This window comes from Urocampus carinirostris, chromosome 15, assembly GCF_059441175.1.
Source record: "Urocampus carinirostris isolate Australia breed hairy pipefish chromosome 15, RoL_Ucar_1.0, whole genome shotgun sequence".
Lineage (NCBI taxonomy): Eukaryota > Metazoa > Chordata > Actinopteri > Syngnathiformes > Syngnathidae > Urocampus > Urocampus carinirostris.
The window spans coordinates 21378954-21406508 of record NC_142363.1 but is presented as its reverse complement, the minus strand read 5'-3'; the positions used below and the strand labels follow the sequence as shown (position 1 = coordinate 21406508).

General features: G+C 40.5%; 2 protein-coding genes across 2 annotated transcripts; one reads left to right on the top strand and one right to left on the bottom strand.

The window, feature by feature from the left end:
• disp2 (dispatched RND transporter family member 2) lies at positions 1–20217 on the top strand. The gene is made up of 10 exons (XM_088354479.1): positions 1–191; positions 6158–6302; positions 7424–7665; positions 7740–7769; positions 7894–8017; positions 11654–11769; positions 14076–14158; positions 15415–15512; positions 15699–15857; positions 15929–20217. The coding sequence occupies exons 1-10, from the start codon at positions 97–99 to the stop codon at positions 19178–19180; spliced, it is 4344 nt and encodes a 1447-aa protein (XP_088210605.1). The 5' UTR covers positions 1–96; the 3' UTR covers positions 19181–20217.
• Positions 20104–26068, bottom strand: rpusd2 (RNA pseudouridine synthase domain containing 2). Its single transcript, XM_088354480.1, has 3 exons — positions 25385–26068; positions 23135–23431; positions 20104–21424 (listed from the first exon to the last, which is right to left on the bottom strand). The coding sequence occupies exons 1-3, from the start codon at positions 26012–26014 to the stop codon at positions 20672–20674; spliced, it is 1680 nt and encodes a 559-aa protein (XP_088210606.1). The 5' UTR covers positions 26015–26068; the 3' UTR covers positions 20104–20671.
• Between the last annotated feature and the right edge of the window lie 1487 nt (positions 26069–27555).

Sequence of the window (27555 nt, the reverse complement as noted above, 5' to 3'; positions counted from 1 at the left end):
CTCGCGTCCGGAGCAGATGGGGAACGCATGTTATTTGCAAAAAAAAAAGGCGCAACGTATTCATTTATTTACCAGCAAATCTAAATTGGCGATAAAATGGATCCCTGCTCGAACATCGGAGACAGCACGGATGCGATAGTGATGGATGATTCTTTCATGGAAGAAAGAGACACCCAGGAGGCTTATCATAGGTGAGTTGATCGGTTAAAAACAATATTTCTTTTTAAAGGAAGCACCTCATAAAAGGATAATAAATGCATGCAAACCGCGTTTATTGCGTTACACGCAGGACACTTAATTAGGTACACCCACGCGTCCTGATAAGGCGCAAGGGATCGTGAATCCTTTCTTTACTGTTATCTTGGAAATTGGGCTTTGTTGTTAATACAATCTTTTATGGACTGTTGCACAACTGTTCTCAAGTGAGCCATTTATTTGGAACACCTTTCAAAAGCTCAATACAGTATTCCTGATTTATGGGGGGTTGTTTGAGAGGCGAAAAAGCATTATTATTTTTACCTTTTGGGTTGCAGATTATCTTTATTAAACCTTTTAAGAACCAAAGCTTATATTTTACTTGGGAAAAACGTCAACACCAACCCAGTGCGTGTATTATTATATTATCATCATATATTATTTCTAAATGCACTCATCCTGCATGTTAATTGTAAATCCTGACATCTAGTGGAAGAGCGTCAATTGTTGTGGCTGTCAACCTCTCACTAGTCATCTTTCTCCAACAATTTAAATAAGATTAATTCTGAAGGCATTTGTCCTTTCTTAGAATAGATTCATACATTTGAAGAGTAACTGGCATCCATCTTCTTAACCAGCTCTGGCTGAGCGAAGCTGCATGTAAGCAGCCCATAGTTAAATCGATTGTATTAACAAAATACAATTGATTTCCTCAGGCAAAGGTTGGCGGTCGACCTCCCCAGGTTGTCATTAAAGTGTGGGTTCCATTTTATGTTTAACTTAATGGATATACCATCAGTTTATAGACCGCCCTTTTTGTAAGGCACAAGTTAATTTATACAGCTATAGTTCAGATTCTTTGTGCCTGGAATATTCTGTTATCGAGCCTTGGGAGGAACTTCTCATTTTTTAGTTTTTGTTTCTAAAACCTACCTCTTTGCTTCATGGATGAAGAAAAACACAACGTATAATGAAAGATGCATGTCAGCAGCCACAAAGAGCTACATCAAGAAATATAGGGACATTATTTGACATTTACGAGGGTATAAGAAAAGTACGTTAACCTTTTAGAAAATCTGCACAAAATCACCATAAATTGTAATTGTGTGTTAACTTAACACATTGAAATGTTGTTGAGTGTTTTTGCACCCTTTGATATTAAAGAATGACAGAAGAGGAGGAATAAATAACTAGACTGTCACATTTAACATTTTGAAATGTGGGAAATTCCAAAAGGTTCACATCATTTTTAATTCCACTGTTAGTGTACCTATTAAATTGAAATGTTGAAATGTCAGCACCCTTTGATATTGAAAGGGGAGGAACAAATAAATGAACAATCCCATTTAATAGTTTAAAATGTGAGACATTCTGAAAGGACTTTCATATCATTGTAAGTGTGCCTAATACATTAAAATGTTGTTAAATATCCTTGCACCCACCCCTTAATATGAGACAACAACAGAGGGGGTATGAATAAGTGACTGAACCATCACATTTAATATTTTGAAATATGAGAGATTACAGTTCTTTATCATACCACTGTAGGAGTACCTAATACATTGAGATGTTGAGTATTCTAGCACCCGTCGATATGAAACAATAACAGAAGGGGAGGAACAAGTAACTAAACCATCACAATTAATATTATAAAATAAGAGAACTTCTGAAATGATTTTCACACCATTGTAAATTGACCTAATTCATTAAATTATTGTTGAGCATTCTAGCACGCTTTGCGAAACAACAGGAGGGAGATGAATAAGTAGCTGAACTGTCACATTTAATATTTTAAAACGTGAGAAATCCTGATACCACTGCACATTTTGATATGAAAAACTGGCAGATGGGGGAGGAATAAGTAACTGAACAGTCATATTAAATATTTGAAAATGTGAGAAATTCCAAAAGGTTCCAATACTTTTACATACCACTGTCGAAGTACCTGACACATTGTTATGCTGAGTATTCTAACACCCTTTGATATGAAACAATGACAGAAGGGGGATGGACAAGTAACTGAACAATCAAATTTAATATCTTAAAATGTGAGAAATTCTGAAAGGATTTTCATACCACTGTAGGGGTACCTAATGCATGGACATGTTGATTATTTCAGCACATTTTGACATGAAAGAATGACAGAAGGGGAGGAATAAATAACTCAACCGTAACATTTAACATTTTGAAATGTGGGAAATTTCAAAAAGTTCACATACATTTTTATTCCACTGTTAGTGTACCTATCAAATTGAAATGTTGAATATTCCAGCATCCTTTGATATTGAACAATGACAGAAAGTGGAGGAACAAGTAACTGAACAATCACATTTAATATTTTGAAATGTGAGAAATTCTGTAAGGATTTTCATATCATTGTAAGTGTACCTAATTTATTGAAATGTTGTTGAGTATCCTTGTACCCTTTGATATGTAAAAACAACAGAATGGGGATGAATAAGTAACTAAACAGTCACATTTAACATTTTGAAATATGGGAGATTACGGTTCTTTATCATACCACTGTAGGAGTACCTACAATGACAGAAGGGGGAGGAACAAGTAACTAAAACATCAGTTAATATTTTAAACTTCTGAACTTCTGAAATGATTTTCACACCGTTGTAAATTGACCTAATTCATTGAAATGTTGTTGAGTATCCTGGCACACTGCGAAACAACAGGAGGGGGATGAATAAGTAGCTGAACTGTCACATTTAATATTTTAAAACGTGAGAAATTCTGAATGGATTTCCATATATTTGTAAGTGTACCTAATACATTGAAATGTTGTTGAGTATCCTTGTACCCTTTGATATGTAACAGCAACAGAAGGGGGATGAATTAAGTTACTTAAGAGTCACATTTAATATTTTGAAATATGAGAGATTACGGTTCTTTATCATACCACGGTAGGAGAACTTAATACATTGAAATGTGGATTTTTCTAGCACAGTTTGATAGTAAACATTGATAGAAAGGGGAGGAATAAGTAACTGAACAATCACATTTAATATCTTAAAATGTGAGAAATTCTGAAAGGATGTCATATCATTGCAAGTGTACCTAATATATTGAAATATCCTTGCACACTTTGATACGAAACAACAACAGAAGGGGTATGAATAAGTAACTGAACCGTCACATTTAATATTTTAAAACGTGAGAAATCCTGAAAGGATTTTCATACGACTGTAGGAGTACCTAATGCATGGAAATGATTATTTCAGCACATTTTGATATGAAAAAAAATGACAGATGGGGGAGGAATAAGTAACGGAACGGTCATATTTAAGATTTGAAAATGTAAGAAATTCCAAAAGGTTCCGATACTTGTACATACGACTGTAGGAGTACCTGACACATTGTTATGCTGAGTATTCTAGCACCCTTTGATATGAAACTGGGTTTGCTTGTTATCAGGCAGAAAAACGAGTTTACATTCAGGCTGACACCTCCATGGACTATTTTAACACTCATCTTGTGAAATATTAATGAGTTGTTCAAATTGCTCACATCGAACGTTTGTGTGCTCATTACAGCCAGGTCTTGTCACAGGGGGAAAAAGAAGGCGGTAGTAGGGTTGCAAATAAGAATGATTTAGTAATCTGGTCAATAGACGGGAGGCATTAATTCGATGAGTCTGTGCATGCAGTCGCAAGTTAATCTAATCCAATCGAATGAGAGCGCTTGCTACTGCGCTGTCTTCCATCACTAAGCCTTGTTAAGGGAACCACATTAAAGAGTGTGAGGTCACTTGCCTGTGTTGATTTACTGAGTCGCCATGGCGACGGGACAGGAAGTGTGCTCGCATCGAGTTTGCTGTGGAAAAACAAGCAAATTGCCCAGCTTGCTTTTAATGAATGACCATTTTAGCAATAAGTGTAAAGGGGAACATTAATTCGGAAAGAGTCCTTAGAAGTTAGTTTACTGCAGTGGCTGGCCGCCAGGGCCTGAGAGGCCTTCTCTGCTGGCCTAAAATATATCTGAATCATGTGATGTGTATTGTATTTTGTCCATAAATATTTATTTAACAATTTTAAATTGACTGACAGCTTCTTTGTATTGCTTTTCCCCTGATTGCGCTGCTTTCAGATGTGAGTTTTCATTTTGAAGCATTAAACCAATCACATTTCAGCATTTCTTGTTGCCAGAGACAGAAATCTCCCCGGAGCCCATCACAATCAGTTCTGCAGCCCCTGAGGCCTGCCATTACATAGGTGTCGATAAAGCTGTTGGTTTAGCCCAGGGTGCTCATTGAATTGATCGCGATCTACTACCTATTCACTCTATATACATCGGACTTTAAGTACAACTCTGAGTCCTGCCATGTGCAAAAGTTTGCCGACGACACTGCGATCGTGGGATGTATCAGAAATGGGCAGGAGGAGGAGTACAGGAAATTGATTCAGGACTTTGTCCGATGGAGCGACGCAAACTACCTGCACCTAAACACCACCAAGACCAGAGAGATGGTGGTGGACTTCAGGAGAACCAGAACTCACCCGGTTCCTGTAACCATCAATAATAATAATAATAATAATAATAATAATTTCCTTGTATTGTCATTCTGTGTAACAATGTACACAGAACGAAATGTCGATTGCACCTGACCCGTTGTAGCGAGCCGATGCAGCCGCAGCCAACAGAGGGCGCCGCCGACCACTTTTTAAGTCTTAGGAATGACTCGGCCGGGGCGCGAACCACCGACCTCCCAGTCTCAAGGGAGAATGTGTAGAATTTGTCCAGACCTACAAATACCTGGGTGTGCAGCTGGACAACAAACTGGACTGGACTGCCAACACAGAAGCTCTATGTAGGAAAGGGCAAAGCCGACTTTACTTCCTCAGAAGGCTGGCCTCCTTCAAAATCTGCAAAAAGCTCCTGAAAATATTCTATGAGACAGTAGTGGCAAGCGCCCTCTTCTATGCGGCAGCGTGTTGGGGAGGCAGCGTCAAGAAGAAGGATGCCTCTCGTCTCAATAAACTGGCTAGGAAAGCGAGCTCTGTTGTGGGCAAAGAGCTGGACAGCCTAACAACAGTAGCTGAGAGACGGGCACTGAAAAAGCTGAGGTCAATCAAGGACAATCCATCGCATCCACTACACAGCATTATCTCCAGACAGAAGAGCAGTTTCAGCGACAGACTGCTGTCACTGTCTTGTACTACGGACAGACTGAAGAGATCTTTTCTTCCTCATGCCATGAGGCTCTTTAACTCCACCCGGCAGAGTAAAGGCCCACATTAAACTACACCCCCCTACATTGCATATTACCAAATTTCATTGCAATATGTATTCTGTGTAGCACTATTTTAGTTATTCTATATAACACGCTACAGTGGGCATTTGCACGTCACACTGGGTATTTGTATATTGTATTCTTTTGGCTTTATTATTGTATTGTTCTCAGCTCAGGGATGCTGCTGGAAATGTGAATTTCCCTTCGGGGATGAATAAAGTATCTATCTATCTATCTATCTATCTAGTGGATCACTGTGGAGTGTATTGTATTAGCAGTCGAATGCAGCATTTCAGCATCGACATAAATATTGCTTAGCAGTAGTAGCAAATTAGAGCTCCAAATTCTGTCAAAATAAGGTAGAATTTTTTTTTTTGCGTATGATGTAATAAGTATTTGATGATTAAGAGTCCGAATTAAATTTAATATTTGCAGATGCTAGCAGACACAGTCGCCATGCATAAAAGCAGGATTCCCCACATAAACACAAAGATTCAGTGTCTATAGTGACGTGACTTTGCACAAACTCACCGTTTTACATCCCTATTTCAGACTTTCCTCTTTAATTGCTGACTTTCATTTGTCACAGTGTAGCACCCAGACCTCTGTTCTTTGCCTCATTAGTTCTGGTTATAACCAAGCGGGAGAATCTAAATGAGAGCCAGGGGAAAAAAAAAAATCCTCCAAATTGTTTGCATTTTTGTCATTCCTTGTCGTGCACAGCGAGATCCCAGTGCTGTCGTTGTGCCCCCCCGACGAGAAAGACCCGGAAAGGAGCGATTCGAACGTCAACCAAGCAGAGCGGGGGCTATGTGACAGCTGCAGCAGCCTTGATGGACCCTCTTCGTCCAGACAGCTTTATCACCAAGTGTGTACGGAATACTATTGTGCTGTGTTTTATGAGATGTGGTGAACCTAACGGCCCTGCGTCTGGTATAATGTCAGTGAGCCACCTGGTTAAATTTGGTAGTATCTATTTTGTTTAAGGCATGGGGTTGGCAACCCGAAATGTTGAAAAACCTATATTGGACCAACACAAAAACCCCTTACACGACTGTTCAAAAGTCTGGGGTCGCTTGAGGTTTCCTTTTTGAAGAAGAAGCACTATTTTTTTCATTGAAGATAACGTATACCAATTAGAAATACACCACATACTTTGTGTACATATGATAAATGACTATTTAAGCTGCCAAAGTCTTTTTAATGCAATATCTACATAAGTGTAAATAGGCCCATTTTCAACAACCCAGCTGAAAAGTTTAGCTGGTTAAAGAAGCTTTAAAACTGACATTCCCTGAGCTAGTCGCGTATAACCTTCAGAATATCCATAAAAAAACTTTTATGTTAAACTGAACAGTCCATTCTTGATCTAAGAAATTAAGGCTTTTTATTGCGGGAAATTCCAAGAAAATGAAGATATCCTTCAACGGGGTGTACCGCTCCTTCAGAGGACAGCACAAACAGGCTCAGACCATAGCAGAAAGAGAAGTGGGGGGCACAACCGAGCAAGAGGTCAAGAACATTAGAGCCTGTAGTTTGAAAATAGAACTGTATGCGGCTTTCAAGCACTCACTGGTGTTTTTTCCCAAATATTTGATGATGGAAAAATATATGGTTTCTGTTTCCTTCTTGTAAGGCGTATATAAGAGTTTTATAATTTTTGTGCCTCCACACATTTGTTAATAGTTTTTTTATCTCGGTCCAACATTTTGGGTTACTGACCCTTGCCCTGCGTAGAGTAGTAACCCTATTCGTACATTGAAAATAACGTGGGCAAATTCTATGGCAATGGGGTGGACTTGTGTGACAAGTTTCTGGTCAGCCAGTTGAATTCATTGACTTTAATTAGCAAGTTCGACTTCCAAATCTAATATGTGCACCACAATCTATCTAAAGTACTATGCATTGACCAAATTCTTATTCAGAAAACAATGCAGACTTATATGCAGAGCTTTATAAACCCTGCAAAACTTTGTTTTCCCTATTGAGGTTCCTCAAGGTCAACTACTACCCGATAAGTGCTCTCACTGCAGTTCCTACGATGCAAACACGAGCTGCGGATCAAACAGTCCCAGGGGGCCTCGCGTGGTCTCGGGTGCACAGGTCCGAGTCAGCCGAAGCTCAACCAATCAGACATCTCGTCAACGGGAGGCGGTTAGATGTCATTGGCTGCACGGATCCGGTGAAAGTGCTACACGGAGACCGACGCAGCGGCATGTAGTGACAGTTGGGTGCGTTTGCTAACTTCATTTCAGTATGTAAGAACTTCTGAAGGTAACTTTTATGATAACGAATGTCTTTACAGAGAAGGAGGACTCTACTGCCTCGTGAGAAGGTAAAAACCCTCCTTTGAAAAAAATAAATAAAAATACACCATTGCTAGTTCAATACAGAGAAAAATGCACACCGAGAGTGAGGTATCTTTCCCTGTGTTTTTTGTTTCTACCTCTGCTTGGTAGTTATTCGCAGATGCTGGTGGACTACCCGTTAGAGGTCCTCGTGGGGTGCGCTGTGCTGCTACTTGGATGTTCTCTGGCTGGCCTACTCATTGGACCTTTACCGGACTTCTCAGAACCTTTGCTGGTAAGCAGTGTAGACCTATTATACATGAAATATATAAGTTTTTTTTTTTTACCAGCTCGGTGGCCTTGGGGCTATGGCGCCCGCCCCGAGACTGGGAGGTTGTGGTTCAAGCCTTGGCCGAGTCATACCTAAGACTTAAACATTGGTACCCGTTGCCTCCCTGCTTGGCGTTCAGCATTAGGGGTTGGAATTGGGGGGTTTGGTCACCTAATGACTCCCAACACCTCAGTTGGGTTGAGCAAGGGGGCTGGGAATCCCCTCCTCTAAATCAATCTCCCAAAAAGAGTCAGAAATGACTCTAGCCACCCCCCACTAGGGGGATATGGCTGTGGTATATATATATATATTATAAATGGATATTTTTAATGCAAACTATAAGTTTAAACTAATGTTAGAACTTCAAGCAAAAGAACAAAGTTCAGTCTGATGTAAAGAAACCACAAGACGAAGGTTAGAATAAGTCTTAAGTGAAAGAGCAGGGTTTAGTTTGATGTCAAGAAACCACAAGACCAAGGGGCTAACAGGGGTTGGGGAAATTTTCGAAAAAAGCTGTTAAAAACAGGATGAGGTACGAACAGAAACTTTTTTCGAATTACATCCGAAGACCATATTTAGGTGAAGCATTGTTTATCATGCGGGTTTTCCAATTATTATACAATGAAATACTGAACAAGAGTGGTCCTGACCTTTTCTCCACCATGGAACGATTGATTGTCTGACGATATTATCACCGCCTGGTCCAATCACAACAATAATAATAAGCAAAATATTAATAACAACAACAAAAAAAATTTAAAAAGAGAAATCCTTGGTGTAATCATGTGCAATATTGGGGTGCACCAACTCACTGCAACCCACTCACTATTGGAATGTTTAACACAACCTGTCACATCGAGCTGCGTGCCAAGGAGAGATAAGATCGGGCCTAAAAAAATTCAGCCCGACTCGACCTGTTTCGCGAGTCTATAAACCCGAACCTACCTAAACCGGACGAAATTACTCGATTTGATAACCGAGCCGGAAATAAAAACGAAGCTTTAATTTGCCACCAAAGTAAACACGAATATTTTTTTCAGCTGTGCGTACTTCAGCGCCGAACTGTGCGTTGCAGTTGAACTACGCAGCTTGGGGTTTACTTGGGGCCGTGTCCCTCAAATCAACTGAGCACTGCAAGTGCAGCGTCAAAATGAACGATTCTGCGCCGCAGTTCGCATTTCGACGACGTACAGCAAACAAAAGTGAAAGTGAAACTGAACAAAATGGCGCCAAAAAGACAATCATATTTTGCAGATTTCAAAGTGCAAAAAGCAGAAAGTTTGTAAAGTTTGTAAGCTGTCAGGAAGAAGCGGAAATTACGTCTGAAGTGAGGGAGGTGGAAGGAGGAAGCGGCGCATCTTTTACCCCAACACTGAAGATGAACATTAAATTGGATTTAGTGATTTAGGGTTAAACTTATAGTTTGGTAACATTTGGTAAGCATTTTCTTTATCGAAAAGTGTGCTTGTTTTATGTGGTTTTCTGAGCACTGCTTGTTGACTTCTATGCTCCTCAAACTGCAACGATCAATCCTCTCTCCATAGCTGAACGTTTTTATGACCACCACTTTGTTAACTCGTCTACTACTCTACGCGTCTAGCACAATCATTGTAACATGAGAATAGGCTGCAGTGAACCATTCTCCAAGCCGATTGGCTATCAGGGCGAAAATTTGTTTTGATTCAACCCCTCGCTGTATCTTCGATGTGACAGTTGCATGGCTCGACAGGCAACCGTGCCCACTGGTGCAAACCACTCTGACTTTAGTTCAAACGCTCCTCAAATTCTGTGTTCACTCGATCATAGCAGAGTCCATGAAACAATAATAGAAAAAGGAATACTGAAACTTATTTCTCTTTCTGTGCGGCCCGGTGCTAAATGATCACTGCTCTACAATACATTCAATTCAAAGTACAAAACCTTTATACAGGCCTTATAATTTAGTGAACAAAAAAGGTAAATGGTAAATGTGTGCATTTGTATAGCGCTTTTCAAGCCACTGAAGACCTCCCAAAGTGCTTTACAATGTACTTAACACTCACCCTTTCACACACACACTCACACACTGATAGCGGCGTCAGCCATGCATGCAACGGGCCTACCTGCTTTTAAGGGACATTAGGGGTTCAGTGTCTTGCTCAAGGTCATGTAAAATAAATACATGCATTTTTTCTTATTTTCTTAATATAATATTGTCAATTTGTGGTTGTTTTATTGAATAGTATTGTTGAGAACTTGGAGGCGCTGAATAATACACACTGTACCTTTAACTTTTGGAAACTAAAAACGCATGCAATGTATATTTGATTCTTCTGTCGTTTTAAGGAACTGGAAAAATACAAGAATAACGAGTACATTAAAAACGCTCATCGTGAAACACAAAAGACTGGAAACAGTGCGATTCCCCCCAAAAATTTGGGGGGTGGGGCTTGATAATAGTTGTGACACACCCCCCCACCTCCCCTGAAACTCAGGTCTAGTAACGCCCCTGGTTAAGAACCACTGGCTTAAAATGTCTAAATACTTTATTCAAAACAGTTGATTAGTTGGTAGGGGCACAGTTTCCTGTGGTGTGTCTTGGGCAAGTACAGCCTGGTGGCACCCATCCCTCTCCATGTGTTCACCTGTAAACCTTTACTAATACATCCTCTCTTAGAGACTGTTTAGCCAACCTGTAGAAGACAATTAAAGATGAAAAACCATGAATCAGCAGTGTGTATAGCGAGGGATCGCCCTATTCTATTTTAAGTCTTGATGTTGATTTTGATCCAATTTATTCAGGTTGGAGACCAAGAGGAAGACAATTATCAGACTTAATTTATTCTAGAGTCAAACAGTCACTGTCAAACTTTGGTGACTACCAATTTCAGTATTCATCAATGACAGTTACATGTTTCTAAAATTTGCATTTAAAAAAATAAATTACATACTCAGAATTTCATAAAGGGACTCATAAAACATAGATTCTAGCCTTCAGGAGAGACTTGCTTCTTTGATTATGTGGTGAATATTTGCCTTTTGTGAAGGTTCAGACTGGTGTGCCATGTACGTTATAGCTAGCAGGTTCATTAAAATTTGCGTGAAATGTCGCAATCTCTTTCAAAGGTTCCACTGTACTCAGAAAATGTCTCTTGTTTTCCCCTTAATTGAAAACACCACTTTCCAAATAAACACAATTTTCTAATGAACCACAAAACTCAGGCACATCAAATGAGCAGTTTTTGTGCTTGTGGCAAATGCCAGAGCCTCGAAAATTGAACTCACCTTAGGGGTTTCCTCTTTAAAATTAAAACACGAGCATTGCCCGCCTCCTCGCGTTGATTGTTAATTACTTTCTCCGTAATGACTCGAGTCTCATCGCCACCGCCCGTCACAATGCTGCACTAAATCAGATCAAATTAGTGTCTTTGTAATATTAAAGGATTTAATTAAACACAGAGGTGAAGCATTCCTACCGGAGATGACTTAATGAGGAAAAATAAATCTCCGGCTCTTGATGTTAAGGTAAGGATGAGCCTTAATTTAAAAAGAAAAACGTGGCACGGCTCACACACAAAGAAGTTCTTTCTGTTTTGATTTAGACACATGGTTTCTCTTCAGGGCTTTGAGCCACGGGGGACGGACATCGCAGTCCGCCAGTCCAGTTTATCCAAACTGCAGGAGAACACTGGCCCGGGGAAACTATTGTCTCTTTTGCCGCAGCAGCTCGGGAAAAGGTCAGCAGAGGGTTTTAGTGTGAAGCACCATCTCAAGATAATAATCTCTGTTTCACTTCACAATATATATAATTGAAGAATCTGTTGCAGTAATCCCTCAGTTATCGCAGTTAATGGGGTTAAAAAAAAACGCGAAACTCCGCTAAGTAGCGACGCCCCTTCATAAAAGCCCCCAAGGGTCAAACTTACCGACTGAGAGTCCATCCATTATCTTCCGCTTATCCGGGGTTGGGTTGCAGGGGCAGCAGCCTTAACAGAGAAGCCCAGACGTCCCTAACCCCAGCCACTTCCTCCAGCTGATCCGACAGGATCCCGAGGCGTTCCCAGGCCAGCCCAGAAACTTAGTCCCTCTAGCGTGTCCTAGGTACTCCCCAGGGCCTCCTACCGGTGGGACATGCCCGAAACAGGCTTCCAGGAGGCATCCTTATCAGATGCCCGAGCCACCTCAACTGGCTCCTCTCAATGCAGAGGAGCAGTGGCTCTACATCTACATAGAGTCCCTCCCGGATAACTGAGCTTCTCACTTATCTCTAAGGGAGAGCCCATCCACCTTGCGGAGGAAACTCATATCAGCCACTTGTATCCGAGATCGTATTCTTTTGGTCATAACGCACAGTTCAGAGGTGAGGGTAGGAACATAGATCGACCAGTAGACAGGGTCTGCATGGCGGCAGACGCTGCACTAACCCGTCTGTCAATCTCTTGTTCTATCTTACCCTCACTCGTGAACAAGACCCCAAGATACTTGAACTCCTCCACTTGGAGCAAGATCTCATCCCCAACTTGGTGGGAGTATGCCACCCTTTTCCAGCTGAGTACCATGGTCTTGGACTTAGAGATCCTGATCCTCATCCAAGCCGCTTTACACTGGGCTGTGAATCTCTCCAGTGACAGCTGAAGATCACGGCCTGTGGAAGCCAACAGCACCGCATCATTGGCAAAAAGCGGTGATGTAATGCTGAGGCCCCCAAACCGGACTCCTTCTTCACCAAGACTGCGCCTAGAAATCCTGTTCATGCAAGTTATGAACAGAATCTGTGACAAAGGGGAGCTCTGGCGGAGTCCAACTCCCACCAGAAACGAATACGACTTACTGCTGGCAATGCGGACCAGACTCTGGTACCGGGCATACAGGGATCGCAGACTGTGCGGTACCCCATACTCCTGAAGCACAGGGCCTCTCGAGGAACACAGTCAAATGTCTTCTCCAAGTACATAAAATACATGTAGACCGGATAGGCAAATTCCCATGCACCCTCAAGGACCCTGTAGAGGGTGTATAGCTGGTCCACTGTTTCACTGCCAGGACAAAAACCACACTGCTCCGCTTGAATCAGAGATTCGACTTCCTGGCGAACCCTCCTCTCCAGTACCCCTGAATAGATCTTACCAGAGAGGCTAAGAAGAGTGATTCCACCTGCTTGAGAGTATACAACTGCAACAAATTAATAACAATACATCTACAAATAAAACAATAACATTTAAGTTGGAAGTTGCAGTATTTTTTTTGTTACAAAAGTACAAGAAAATTGGAGGGCTCCTCTTTTCAGTGTAAGAAAACAATTTAGAAAGTGGCTGGCTAGCATTAGGTATACTCGAATAGACCTTGGTCTCCGTAATGATTAAAATACAACAATCCCGAAAATGACCGTTCCCCACGAAATGTAGCTCCAGGTCATCAATTTCATGGGTAATGGATCAGGCGTTGATGACATATAGGCTTGACCAGGCTAGCCTATGAGAGATGTTACATAGCCTGGCCTTAGCAATCGGCCCGACCTGCAGCACCGCTATTGCCTTCTCTCCCAACGAGGCCTCAGTCACCTTTCAGAAGAAGATAATAATCCACAGAGCCCCTGATAGTGATCACCATTTCTTTGCACTCTTCTGACTTTCCAAAGTGACCAACTTAAATGATGATTTTTTTTAATGTAACGAGCTGCTAAAAGCTAGTTGGCACTGGTTGTTTCGGGTGGAGACATTGACATGTGCATCCGCCCTGCTTTTTGACTGACGAAATACACCAACCTATTACATTAACACACACAGGCGGTCAGGCCCATCCAACACACATACGTCTAACCTTCTACTGTGATAGCATCTGCTGTGTGTTGTCTCCGGCAGAACACAATGCATGAAACTTTAATATCAATGACAAAACAGAAATTTCATTTCAAAATCCGCAAAGGAGTCAACCAGCGATCACCGAAGCGCGAAGTAGCGAGGGATTACTGTACAGTGCAACAGTCAACTAGCACTGTTATTTTATTGACCTTTTTCACAAAAATTGTATTGTTTATTTTAAGCGATGACATCCACAACACCACTCGAGTCAAAAGGATGCTGGCCAAAGATTCGACTACGGAGTCCTTCCTCTGTGATGCACCTGGTGAGTTGGTTTTGTTTACATAGATGACCATAAAGTAGCCCCTGGGGATACCTTACAATGATTTTGAAACGTTTTTGTTTCCGGTTCCTTGTTGTTACTGGATTTTTCCCGCTATATGACAACAACAACATATTATTTTGCATGCCCAAAAATGAACAAAATTCAGTATTTGTTTATGTGTGAGTCATGCACATCATATGTCTCTAAAATGTCTGTCTGCTATTGGTTGACATGATATAAGATGGTGGTCTTTTATTGGTCTGGGTCATGGTATCATTAAAATGTGTTTATGCTATTGGGTGAATTCCCTCCAACAATGCTCCCTTTATCTTCACTTTGGCAATGCAATAGGGTTTTTTTTTTTTTTTTTTGGTACCGTATTTATTTTCTAGGCTTGCAGTGATACTGAAAGGAGAACCAGAACATGATAACCATGGAAATAAAGCTGGTGGCACAAGAATCGCGACCGTCCCTTCATTGTATGGCTATAACGAAATGAAAATGTGGACTATTAAAAAAATAAATAAAAGGGTGATTAAAGTGAGCACAACCCTCACAAGAGGAAGTAATAAAATCTGTTAATTTTTAAATCTGCCGTCGCCGTCTCCACTCCCCGAACCCCCCTGCATCCATTGGCTACTCCACTTAACCAGCATAAGTTCTAGCAACGGTCGATGGAAGATCATTTTTTCCTTTAGTTGAATATTAATTTTAGTTTATAATCATACTCATATACACACCAATTACATATAGTGAGTATGTATAGTATTTTGTTGTATTAATGCATTTATCTTGAGTACTGAGGGTCTGGAATGCACTACTTAATTCCATAGATTTCTATCTCCACCTCAAAATGGGTTAAGGTAGTATCCCTAGGTTCTCCAGTAATATCAACTCCGCAAACGGAGCCAGAAATTCAAACAGGATTCCATCCTGACAAACAAGACCAAGATACTTGTATGAGTACATATTGTGAACAACTATGGTGATACTATTCTAATTAGAAGATATTTGAGCCATTAATGGTCAAATAAAAGGGTTATTTAACATATTTACAGCCAGACTGTTCCATGGAGCAGCTTTGGATCCCTTTGATTTTCTGTTCCAAATATGGAAAACATTACAAGCTTAGTGCTTATAATTGTCTTTGATTAAATACTAAAATTTACATTTGTTTTATATTCAAGCGATAAAAAGATTACGAATAAGTTTTATTTATTTATTTATGTTTATTGAGTCCATCTGTGTCCTCACAGGCCAGCATTTGGCGCAACTCGTGTTCCGCTCAGAAAGCTCTGTTAGTCTCTGGAGCCTGAAAGCCATCCATGCCATGTGTGAGATGGAGCAATCCAGGGTAGGATCCATCATATGCCTGTGCCTCAATTTCACCTTTTGTCTTCTTCAACCATCTGCTCGCTTACTCATCTCCTTAATCTTCTTTTTATTTTGAAAAGCCTTGTCTAAATCTTCAGTACCATTGGAAATTCAATTGCCGAATTAGTCACGGAGCGGTTTCAAAAACATTGCTCATTTGTCTCAGATACGCTCGCAGGCAGAGTTCCAGGATGTTTGCCAGCAACATGTGAGTGGAGAGGCTGAGACAACATCAAAAAGAGGCTGTTGTCCGAGCTGGTCCCTGGGAAATTACTTAGCTGCTCTCACTAATGCCTCCTGCTGCCTAGGCCTTACCTCACAACAGGTAACACATACTCACTTTAAACACACACATAATATGAAAGTCATTGTTATGATGTATTGTTGTCCCATTAGGTCTCTGAGGCACTTAACCTTCTCCGGAAGTGTGCACCCTACTACCACAATGGACATCTAGAGGAGTCCTGTTTTAAGAGACCCAAATCTGGCAGATGTTCTTTTGTCCCTTCACGCTGCAAACAGTCCCGCATAGTTTTCCAAATCCTTCACTTCCTGGTTGATAAAGATTTCCTCGGCCCGCAGACGGCTGAGTATCAGATCCCTACCCTCAAGTACAGCCTTCTGTTCTTGCCTGTGGTTAAGGGGGAACACATGATGGACATTTACATGAGGAGTCTAAAGGGAAGAGATCTGACGTATAATAATACCACAATAACTGGCATGGACCTGGGAATCAAGCAGACATTGTTCAAGTATTACCTAGCAAGTGACTCTGTGTTCCCTGTTCTCGCAATCATTTCTCTACTCATCACAATGGCTCTCTATCTCCATTCTGTCTTCATGGTGGCGTTATCTTTCGTAGCAATCAGCGGGTCCCTCCTGACTTCCTATTTCCTTTACAAAGTAGCATTTCGTCTGACATTCTTCCCACTGGTGAACCTCTCTACAGCGCTTATCCTCATGGGAAGTTGCTCAAATCAGATTTTCATCTTTGGAGACTTCTGGAATATGCAGCTGTCCCATAAGCCCCCGGCGTCCTTGGAAAAGCGAGTCCACAGGGTTTTACAGGAAACTGGCTACTTAATTTTAGCTTCGGGACTGACTTCCAGTGCGGCTTTTTTCTCGGGTTATCTCAGCAGCATCACGGCTATCAGATGCTTTGCAGTTTATCTGGGAACCGCCTCATTCATCAGTTCCTTAATGGCACTTGTGTGGCTGCCATGCTCCTTCATCTTACATGAACGTTACACACAAGCGTCATCTGCATCCGCTTCGCTGCAGGGGTGGAAGCCCTGTTGTGCCAAGAACACAGGGGGCTTTTGGGAGGCCAGCTCACGCAAGAGGTTCCTTTTCACATTCGGGCAAAAGCTGAGAGAGGTAAAACGAGGCCTAGCTGACACGTCCAATTTAGTTTTTCACAAAATCTTTCCTTGCGGAGTGGTGAAGTTCCGATACATTTGGGTGTGCTGGTTTGCAGTGCTAGCTGCGGGTGGTACGTACATGTCATGCTTTGTTCCCGGGATGAAACTTTCTACGTTAGAGAGTACCATCACACAACTCTTTCGCTCCAGTCACCCATTCGAGAGGTACGACGCGGAATACCGTCACATGTTTATGTTTGAGAGACAAAAGAATGGGGAAGACAGGCCTGTTGTTTTAAAGCTCGTCTGGGGCATCAAAGCAATCGATAATGGCAATCACTTTGATCCAAAAAGTAATGGTTCGTTGGTCCTTGATTCTTCATTTACTATGAGTCTACCTCGTGCTCAGGTCTGGTTGAGGGACCTGTGTGGACTTGTGCAAAACCAAAGCTTTTACTCTTCGCCTTCCCCGGAGGACAAAGAAATGATGACAGATAATATCTGTTTTGTGGAGCAGCTATTGCACTGGGTCTCCCTCAGACGCTGTTCACTAAGTGATGACATATGCTGTAACAATGTCACTTTCCCCTTCCCTCCTCGAGTTTTTGAGTACTGCCTAAGCACGATGTTGGCAGAGAGGTACGCCGAGGGACATTTGACACATGCAGGCGGCGTGTACTTTCAACCAGATGGCCAGATTGCCGCCCTCGTTCTGGCGTTCAAAACTAATTACCGCTACAGCTTCAACTTCAGCCAAACAAATGTTTTCTACAGAGAGATCCTGGCGTGGTTTAATAAAGAAATATCAGGGGCACCACCAGGGTTGGAAAATGGCTGGTTCATCAGTCAGCTATCACTTTTTGACCTACAGCAAGCTCTGAGCTCGGACATGCTGATGGTAGCTGGCGCTTCTGTGTCTGTCACGTTTATTTTGCTACTCTTAACCACTTGCAATATTCCTTTGAGTATGTACGGGACTATGGCGGTAGGTGGCAGTGTTTTTGTCACTGTCGGACTCTTGATCCTACTGGAATGGCACCTGAGTGGTATTGAGGCTCTCTTCATCTCATCTGCAGCTGGATTATCTGTTGACTTTGTAGCCAATTATTGTTTTTCCTATTGTTTTGCTCCTCACCCAGACAAAATTGGGAAAGTAGCACATTCAACCAAAAGGATGGGCTGTCCTGTAGCAATAGTTTCCGGAGCTTTCTTCTGCACTGGAGTTATCATGCTGCCTTCAACGGTGTTGCTCTTCAGGAAATTGGGAATTTTCTTGTTTTTGGTAAAATGTCTATCATGTGGATTTGCAACCTTCTTTTTCCAATCACTTTGCTGCTTTTTTGGTCCTCAGAAAAACTGCGGGAAGAACCCGCTTCTGTGTTTGTCAGACCCGTCTGGTGGGATGCTGGCATATTGCACAGGGGCTGAAACTGGCCCCTCATCTACTATTGGAGGCTTGGGAAGAGCTAGAGCACAGAAAGCTTATGATAAAGACTCAGAGTGTTATCTCTACCCAAACCAACAAAGGGTGAAACAGACAGGAACAAGAGCTGGGGTCAAGGGGCAAGAGCAGTACGAGCTCCAGCCTTTGGCCTATCGACTGAGTGACAGCTTTGAGAACAGCACTTGCACCAGTAAGCTATCAAACAGACCGTCTGTGCTCTCTGATGAGATTGATTACTGCGGGAGAGACACATTCTTGGACGGAGAAAGAGGCGAAATTTGCAGTCGACAAGCCCTGCAGACCTCATCACCATACAAAGAAAACCAAATGCAATCTATTGGTCTGCCAAAAGGTGATACAACTCGTGGCAAGAGGCTCTGTAAAACCTGCCAAGCCTGTTCTAACACAGTGCAGCAATGGACCAATAAAACATTTTCATCATCCTCGAGTATGGACGACACTATAATCAGCCACACTCTCGAGACCACTGACCAGACATGTCTATGTAGAGACGATCAATCCACTGAAGAAAGACTCCCTCACCCCTCTTCACAATCTCTGAGCTCCTGTGAGTTTTTGGATGAATCGAACGAAACATGTTTGAGTGACTTAGAACCGGGAACATCCCATACCCAGCAAAGTGATGGAGAAACTCCATTACGACCAGGTCACCTCAACGCTAAGAGAGACACTTTGCGGCTTTCACTCAAAGAGACCGTCTATGAGACGGGTGGTAAAGGTCGTAGCAGCCAGGCTGAGGAAATTGTCATTTTACCCAATAGTAAACCAGACCTACCAGATGTTTGGATAAAGAGAGCTGGACAACGAGATGACACCTTATAAATAGAACATTGAATGAGTGTGCTCTATCAATGTCTTTATGCAAGTGTATTGTTTATTGTTATTACCCTACTGCATAAGACAACTGACCAATTGCAGTAATGCAGAATTATTGAGTCTGCACCAGCACAGCATAAATGGTCATAATATTCAGAGAACTCACCTTAGTTATATTTCAATACAATATTGACCTCGTCATAAAATGTAAATGATAAATTACTCACATTTAGTCACAACAAGGGCCAATATAGAGTGCAGTGGTCCAGCAAAATATTCATTTCTGTCAGTGAAAGATTTGAAATTTTGACTAGTGTGTGGGCAATTGCACAATATTCATTCATTCATTCATTATCTGCATCGCTTATCCTTAGTAGGGTCGTGGGCAATTGCACAATAGCTTCACAATAAAGGTAAACAAGCATTTATGATGTCCAAATGCATTCGTTTGAATTAATTTAACTACAATGTAAGCATATTGTAGCCATTTGGGAAGCTATCATCTAAGCCATTTAAAAAAATAATGTACCATTATTAGAAAATTTGATACAGTCCAAAAGTTGAAGTACATAGGTGTTTAAGTGCATAAGAACTAGAATAAGAATGTATAATGCGTGTTTGCGTTCAGACAAACAACAGAGTAATTGTTTCATTTCTTGAGTATTTTTAATGAAAAAATAACAAATGAAATGCTTTATCTATATGGAAAATCTAACAGTAACAATGTTTTGTTTTAAAAGAAACTAAATGTGCCAAAATTATTAACTCTTATATGCAAATGTTTTATGTTGCGTGTTTGTGCAGGAGGGAAATAAAAAATGTTCCTATTATGGTGATGTCATTAAGTGTAAAACTGGCAATGTTTAAGGGCCTAGAATATGTTATAGGTACCGGGGCGGTTTGTTTACAAAAAAAGCCTTCACGACAACTTTATCAAACAGCATCTTTTATTGCAAACTTTTGAGAGAACACGAATAAGGTTTCTTGGTTCACTTTAAACTGTTCTACTGTCAATCAGTTGAAATTAAACATTTTCTACACAATGACTTTTATTGGAGTTTACTTTTGCATCATTTGCAACTAAGAATTATGGGAAAACATTTGTCATTATTGTCAGATAACCTCATAAATCCACACCTGTTGAAGATTTATTATGAGCCTGGCGTTCCTGAGCATTTATTGGTGCATTTAAAGAATTTAGTAGCTTTTAAATTTGGAGCTCTAATCAACAACATATTTCATTGTCCGTCAGTTTTTATGTTACAACCAAAGAGATAAGGGCTGATTGCACACAAGCATAACTTATGAATACAACTCACAAGACCATCATGATTAAAGAATACAAAGATTGTATGGTCTAATTGAGAAGTCTATATTATACCGCAAAAACCATGATTCTTATAAAAACCAAATAAATCACAATTTCTACCAAATTTCACTTTCACTAAAATTCGTGCGTCAAACTGCCTCAAAAAAATCTCTGAAGGAGTTCTTGTATTAGTTCCCTTCTGACCAGTCTTCTTTGGCCCAATCAGGTAACGCTGTAGAATAATCAAAGTCCGGTCCTTTGTAGCGTAAAGCGTGCAGGTACATGATGAGTTCGTTTTCAGTGGGATCTGCTCGTACCAGTTTACACTCACTGCACATGGGGTCCATTGTAGTTCGCATTTGATCTACCTGTGATTTGTCTGAAACAATGTCCTGAGATCCTTTGATAGTATTGTCCTTATTTGAGGTGGCCTCTGGTGTTCCATCACCGCATTGCAACTGGTGAGTTTCTCCATCCTTCTCGGCTTCACAAGTACCATCTCCGAGTTTATTATCCTGAGATTTCTTTTGAGACAAAAGACTGCAGTTGTCATGTAAATCCAGGAGGTGAATGCTCTCCTGATGTTGATGTTCCTCGACCAAAGCCTTGTAGAGCTCTTCATCGCTCTTTCCCACCAACCCGTCCTTCCCCCTGTGAGGACCCCAGGCGGAGGCACCATAGATGGGATCATTGAGGATAGGGAAGCCCAGGTACTGGAGGTGCACCCTGATCTGATGGGTGCGTCCAGTCAGGGGCATACAGCGCACCACGCTGGTCTTACCATTAAAGCTTAGTCTTTGGAAGACCGTTTGACACTCCTTTCCTTTGGGGTCGACGCGGCAGAGCCCGATCTTAAAGGACACAACCAGGATGGGCTCCTCGCAGACCAACTCCTCTTCTGGAAACTCACCTTCCACTCGGCATACATACTCTTTTTCAAGCTGTTGGGAGAAAATTCAAAGCTCTGAAACAGGAGTGTCAAATTCATTTTCTTGCAGTCCACGTTAGAGTTAGTTTGATTATTACCGTTATACAACAGTCATGTCATATTACAGGGTTCCTACAGCTCAAGGCAAGTTAAATTCAAGACTTTTTAAGACTTCTTTAATGCCTTTTGAAATCAAATTTAAGAAAAAGTTCACAAAAAAAAAACAAGTGAAGTCATGTTGAAAAACACATAGCACTCTCCAAAGTTTTAGACATGGAAAACAATAAATAAAAAGGATGTTTATAACACATCTTGGATCCTCAGTCAAAACTGGCAGATAACTTACAAACGCCAAGGAACTCTTCTGCTACATTCATCAAGCATTTTTATCATGATTCACCAAAAATGACTTTTTTATTAAATCTTTTTGGTTCAAACGAATATCAATCTAAATAATGTGTTCACACTTGTAAGACTTTCGAAAATGGTTTTAAGACATTTTGATGCCAACCAAGGCCTTGCTTTTAGAATAATTATTCAATGCCTTTTAGGACTTTTCAAGGATCCCCGGGAACCCTATATTATTTATAGTTTGGGGCCAGATGAAGGAAAATATCTTTTTACACAAATAATGACCTGAATTCATGAAAGTTAAAGAAAAACAAAAACAGTACCATAATCATAAGAAACAGGGTTCGTACACCCCTTTTATGTCAGGATTCAAGATCTTTTTAAGGACTATCAAAGCCAATTTTTCCATTTCTCCAGTAACATTAAAAGAAGAAATCAGAGATCGACAAATATATCCGCGATTTACATGTGCGTTTTTTAAATCATGCATTGGCATTTACTAAGTCTATTCCACCCTGGTCCTCCTGGAAGGGGGATTGCCACTTGTGAGGCCCCTTTTCAAGGTTTCTTTTTTCCTCACGCTGAGGTTTTAAGTTTTTCCTTGCCCGCGTGTTGGTTTAAGATCAGGCGATGGTGTAATTGCAATCCCATGCAGTCCTTTGAGACATTTTGGGGATTAAGGGCTATACAAATGTGACTTGACTATGTGACTTAAATTTATCAGGACATAAGATTTGAAGATCTTGAGTAAATTGCGAATATATTTGTAGATCTGAGCAATATGTGTGTGAATATTTTTAAAAAGAATCTCTACCCATGTAAGGTGTTGGGTAAAATAACTGTAATCATCAGCTTAGATTTTCAGTTGCACGTAGTTTTTCCCAATACAATTTACCATGAGAAAATGCAAACTCATTTTTTTTTTTTGCATGGCCAGTCATTAATGTTCATAATTGATACGTAATCCTTGCACTAATACACATTCCAGGTGTAGCATGCACCTGTCCTATTGTGCGCCACCTGCAGGGGGTCATAACGCTTCACATAACAATTGCCATGCTAACCAATGCCAGCTGCCGTTAATCATGAGATAAGAGGAAATGCAATGGCAGAGCCAAGACACAAGAGACCAGCGTCGGCATCATTTTGAGGCAGACTTGTTGAGAAACGTGGCACCAATTTCAAACACTTACAAGCACTTCAAACAGAAATGCACGGACTTTTCGATCCTTGAAAACACAACATTAAAATTCAAGCATTTTCAAGGATTTCAAGGACTCATAACATGTTGTAGGCCTGATCTGGCCCTCAGCCCTTGGTTTAGATAATACTGCTCTCCAAGTATGGCAGAGACTTAAAAGAAAGAACCTACCTTTCTCTCTCTAACCAACTGGTCCAGCTTCTTTGAGATCTCCAAGGTCCTGGCAAAGAGCAGCACTCCCGAGGTAAGGCGGTCCAATCGGTGCACCGTGTGCAGCTCCGAGATGCCGTGCTCTTTGCCAAGGATGAAGATCACGGTGTTGTGACGAAAACGGCCACACGGATGGACTGGGATCGAAGAAGGCTTGTCAATCACGAGGACTTTGCCGTCGTCCACCAGGACCTCCAGGGGCTTTCCAACAACGGGGGGCTCGTGACGATGGACGGTGTTCCTGAGGTGGTCATTGTTCTGTGTCAGGGATAAAGTACGTATGTCAATGCTTGAATCTGAATGTCAAATACTGTACTACTTATAAATAGTACAACTTTCGCTTTTTACTTCTGTGTACTGTTTTATATTCAAATTACAATTGATACATGCTATGGGACAAAAACAGTGCTTTGTATAAATTAACATTTTTATTAAGACCACTCCAGGGGCTTCTAAATAAACATAAATAAAGCCATTCAGATAATAACAATTTCAAAATGAATAAACGATGCCATTTCATCAAAACTATCATTTCCAAACCTCAAATTAATGCTTATTCGCATAGCTTTATTTTAGCATATGCTATATTTGTTATAAAACAATACATTTCCCATGATCCTGAGGTGCACATTTAGTGGTGATAATTTTATTTTTACTAAGCAAAATTAATAATAATCGTGTTGTCGTACATTTTAAGGTAATAATTTATTGTCCCACATACTACAAATATTATCCTATTCAAATATCACAAAAATAAAACTACAGTAACACATCTACAAAAATAGTACAGATATACAACAAACACTCTTATATGTAAATACTACAAAATACATTAGAGATAATACCACAATAGTACCACAATACTACAAAAATACTAAAATCATAAAACTTCAGTGATAATACAAAAATACTACAAAAATACTTTACATATACAACAAAAATCGACTTTCGAAATACAACAGAAGTACTACAGAAATACTGAAAACAATACTACTATGGAAGTACTACATAAAAATTACTTTGGAAATACCACCAAAATAGTACAAAAATAAAACAACAATAACACTGCAAATAACTATACAACTTCAATAAAAATCTGACTTCAGAAATACTAAAAACAAAACAAAAAAAAAACCCCTACAGTAATATTTCAAAACGAACTAACAAATTAAGTGCTTAAAACACTATACTGTTTTGCTCTAATTGTGGTTGTTTCAAAAGCAATTTGATGAAACTAATCTATTTAAAAAGAAGCCTAACATAAATTTGCTTGGAAATACATTAGACTTTGAGGCCTGCCAATTGATTTCATATATTCATCACCATCTTCTGTCTTCATCAAAAAGGAAACCATCAAATGCCAAATTGGGTTTAGAACTTTTCCGGGTCGCACAGCAAAAATTATCACCATGGTAAAAAGTCGTGGTTATTTACTTCAATAATAGTTATTTGTTTCAACTCAACTGCTTATTCAACTACCATGCGTTGTTACTATTGTGGTTTTTGAGTTTTTCCTTGCCCTCATGTAGGTTTTAGATCAGGGGATGTTGTAATAGTAATAGCCTGAAGTTTGCAATCGTCGGTGCAGTCCTTTGAGACTCGTTGTGATTAAGGGCTAAACAAATAACCCTGACTTGACTATAACGGCGGCGCAGTGGTTAGCACGTGTGTGGCCACAGTTCTAAGGTCTTGGGAACCTCCTGTGTGGGTTCAATTCCAGCTACCGGACTTCCTGTGCGGAGTTTGTATGTTCTCCCCGTGCTTGCGTGGGTTTCCTCCGGGCACTCCGGTTTCCTCCCACATTCCAAAGACATGCATTTCAGGTGGATTGGCCGGTCCAAATTGTCACTAGGTGTGAATGAGCGAGAGAGTTGTCTGTCCCTGTGTGCCCTGCGATTGGCTGGAAACCAGTTCAGGGTGTCCCCTGCCCACTGCCCGATGATTGCTGGGAGGGGATCCAGCACCCCCGCGACCCTACTGAGGATAAGCGGTGCAGCTAATGAGATGAGATGACTATAACATGTCACACGCGGCCCCTGACTCCAAATAGTTGCCAACCCCTGGAGTAGAACGTGGAAATGATCAAGTAATAGTGGGGCTTTGCTTAGGGTCACATGAAGGCTTGGGGACAACATAGCATGGACATAATAACCAAAGGATAAGTCAACTTACAGCGTGCTACTTTGAATTTGCAGTTATTATGACACTCACCTTAAGTACCACAGAAAGGTCTTCCACGGGGATCTCATTCAATCGGATGCGACCGTCTTTGACAGCGCGCTGATAATATTCAATGGATTCTGCTCGGAACTCGCTCCCAAACACCTCTAAAAGAGTCTTCCCGACCCAGCGTCCTTTACAGTAAGTTTTGAAGTCAAAATAATAAGGACGAACTTTGCGTAGACCGTCCTCGAAGAAATATGAAGTCTCGTCGAAATGTTCCTGGCTGAAGCTGACACCAAGGTTGCGTTTTTGCGGAGGAGGCACATATCTCTCCCCGGGACGGAGATTCTTTCCACGGGATCCTCTTTTCCTCTTGACGGAGCCGCTCTCTTTAAGTTCGTCGCTTTTACGTTTTCCTTTTAATTCGGTTTCTTTTAACTCTGTGTCATTTTCTTCCACCTTTTTGGCTGTATCCAGCTCCATGGAAGCCACACGAGTTGAGACGTTTTCGTGCGTGAGAATTGGAATCGTTTTACGACTAAAAAGAGCACTTTTGCAAAAGATAAACAACGACAAAAATCGCTTGGTGTATATACATTCATTCACTAAATATATTGTAGCGTCAAGGCGAAGTAAAAACGACAAACGTGGAGTCAATATCCTAAAAGCCGCATGCATTGCGGAGGTCCTTCCATAACAGTAGGCGCATGGCTATGACGTCATTATGTAATCCAAAAGATCACATTTGTAGTTCGACATTCTGACGACCACCATAATAAAATGACAGTAGGCGAAAGGTCCCCGGTTCGAGATGGGGTGGAAACATTGCAGGAAATGGCGCCTCTAGTCAAGTCAAGTCAAGTCATTTTTATTTGTATAGCCCTTAATCACAATTAGTCTCTAAGGGCTTCACAAGTTATTACATATAAGAAGATTAGGTTACTCGTATGCTATAGAGTAGAAGTGAGTTTTAAGCCTAGATTTAAACATTGACCCGTGTGATTTTTTTTTTTTTTTACATTAAATGCTATTTCAAAAGGTTTCGCAGGCAGTGTAAGAATTGTTTGATGAAACTAGAGAAGTAATTATACTTACTGAAGAATTAAAAATATTGTAAAAGATAGCAGTGTGCCCATTCATTGCATTTCAAATGGATATATTTATGTTTTTGGGGTGGGTGACGTGCAATTCTATGAACAATGTGCTAAACTTGTACCGAATAATGTACACGTTAACAATATACTAGTTACTGCTTAGCCAATCATTCTTTTTATTAGTTACGTTTGTTATATTGAACTTATTTTGTATACAAAAATATTCTTTTATAAGTTTATTTTATTATATGTTTTCATTACTTTGTCATCAACAACATTAATGATAATTTGAATTTTAAAGATACAAATATTTAGTTCTCTTTTCTGAATTAGTAAAACTGGTGCCACGATTTAAGAATTACACAACAAAAAATTCTAAATACTCATCTGAGTAAATAACTTCTTTCTTACAAATTGTTCAGCAATTAAAGCCTTATAAAATTCAACATTTTACATCCAAATAAATTTCGGGAACAGAATGAAATTACACAGGATACACCTCCAACTCAACACGACATTTTTGACACATATTTCAACCTTAGGCATAACAATGAACAAAAGTTCCACATTTTCCTTTTCTTTATTAAAGGTATCACATAGAATTTATATTACATTTGTCGCTTATGAATGTTATTAAAGAAATCAATGTTGTTGTACAATGTTGTTGTAAAAGGATAGTGGGATTTTTAGATGTGTTCTAATGATGGGCAGGGCACCTGTATGATGCCGCAAGGGTAAACCAGTGAAAGCTGTCGGGCCCTGCTGTTGAACAGAAGAGTGTGTTGTGTCACCCGAGTGTCATGGCTGCTTTCTTGTGTTCCGTTTTCATCTGGAGGGACGAAAGCATGACCAACTTCGGTGCCGAGGTGCTTAACTTGTTTGGGTTGGGCATTTAGGTTGGCCAGGGTCCCCCCAAAATACTTGTGTGCGTTTTTTGCTAATTTTTCCCTTTTTTACTTTCTTTGTTTTTGTGTTTGTCTTGCTGTTGGTCACCCCTCTCAAGGCATATGACCAGTGTAGATAGATAATTCTATACACTCTTGGGTGCACGTTTTGAAGACAAGTGTATGGAGAGCATTATGATTTTTAAAATGAAATGCATTATCTCTTTTTTTTACAACATGG

Coding starts and splice junctions, on each gene's coding strand:
- disp2 (XM_088354479.1), top strand. CDS start 97: ATGGATCCCTGCTCGAACATCGGAGACAGCACGGATGCGATAGTGATG. Junction 7,666..7,739: donor CGGCATGTAGTGACAGTTGG/GTGCGTTTGCTA, acceptor ATGTCTTTACAG/AGAAGGAGGACTCTACTGCC. Junction 15,858..15,928: donor TAGGCCTTACCTCACAACAG/GTAACACATACT, acceptor TTGTCCCATTAG/GTCTCTGAGGCACTTAACCT.
- rpusd2 (XM_088354480.1), bottom strand. CDS start 26,014: ATGCATGCGGCTTTTAGGATATTGACTCCACGTTTGTCGTTTTTACTT. Junction 23,432..25,384: donor ACCTTTCTGTGGTACTTAAG/GTGAGTGTCATA, acceptor TCCCTGACACAG/AACAATGACCACCTCAGGAA. Junction 21,425..23,134: donor AGTTGGTTAGAGAGAGAAAG/GTAGGTTCTTTC, acceptor TTCTCCCAACAG/CTTGAAAAAGAGTATGTATG.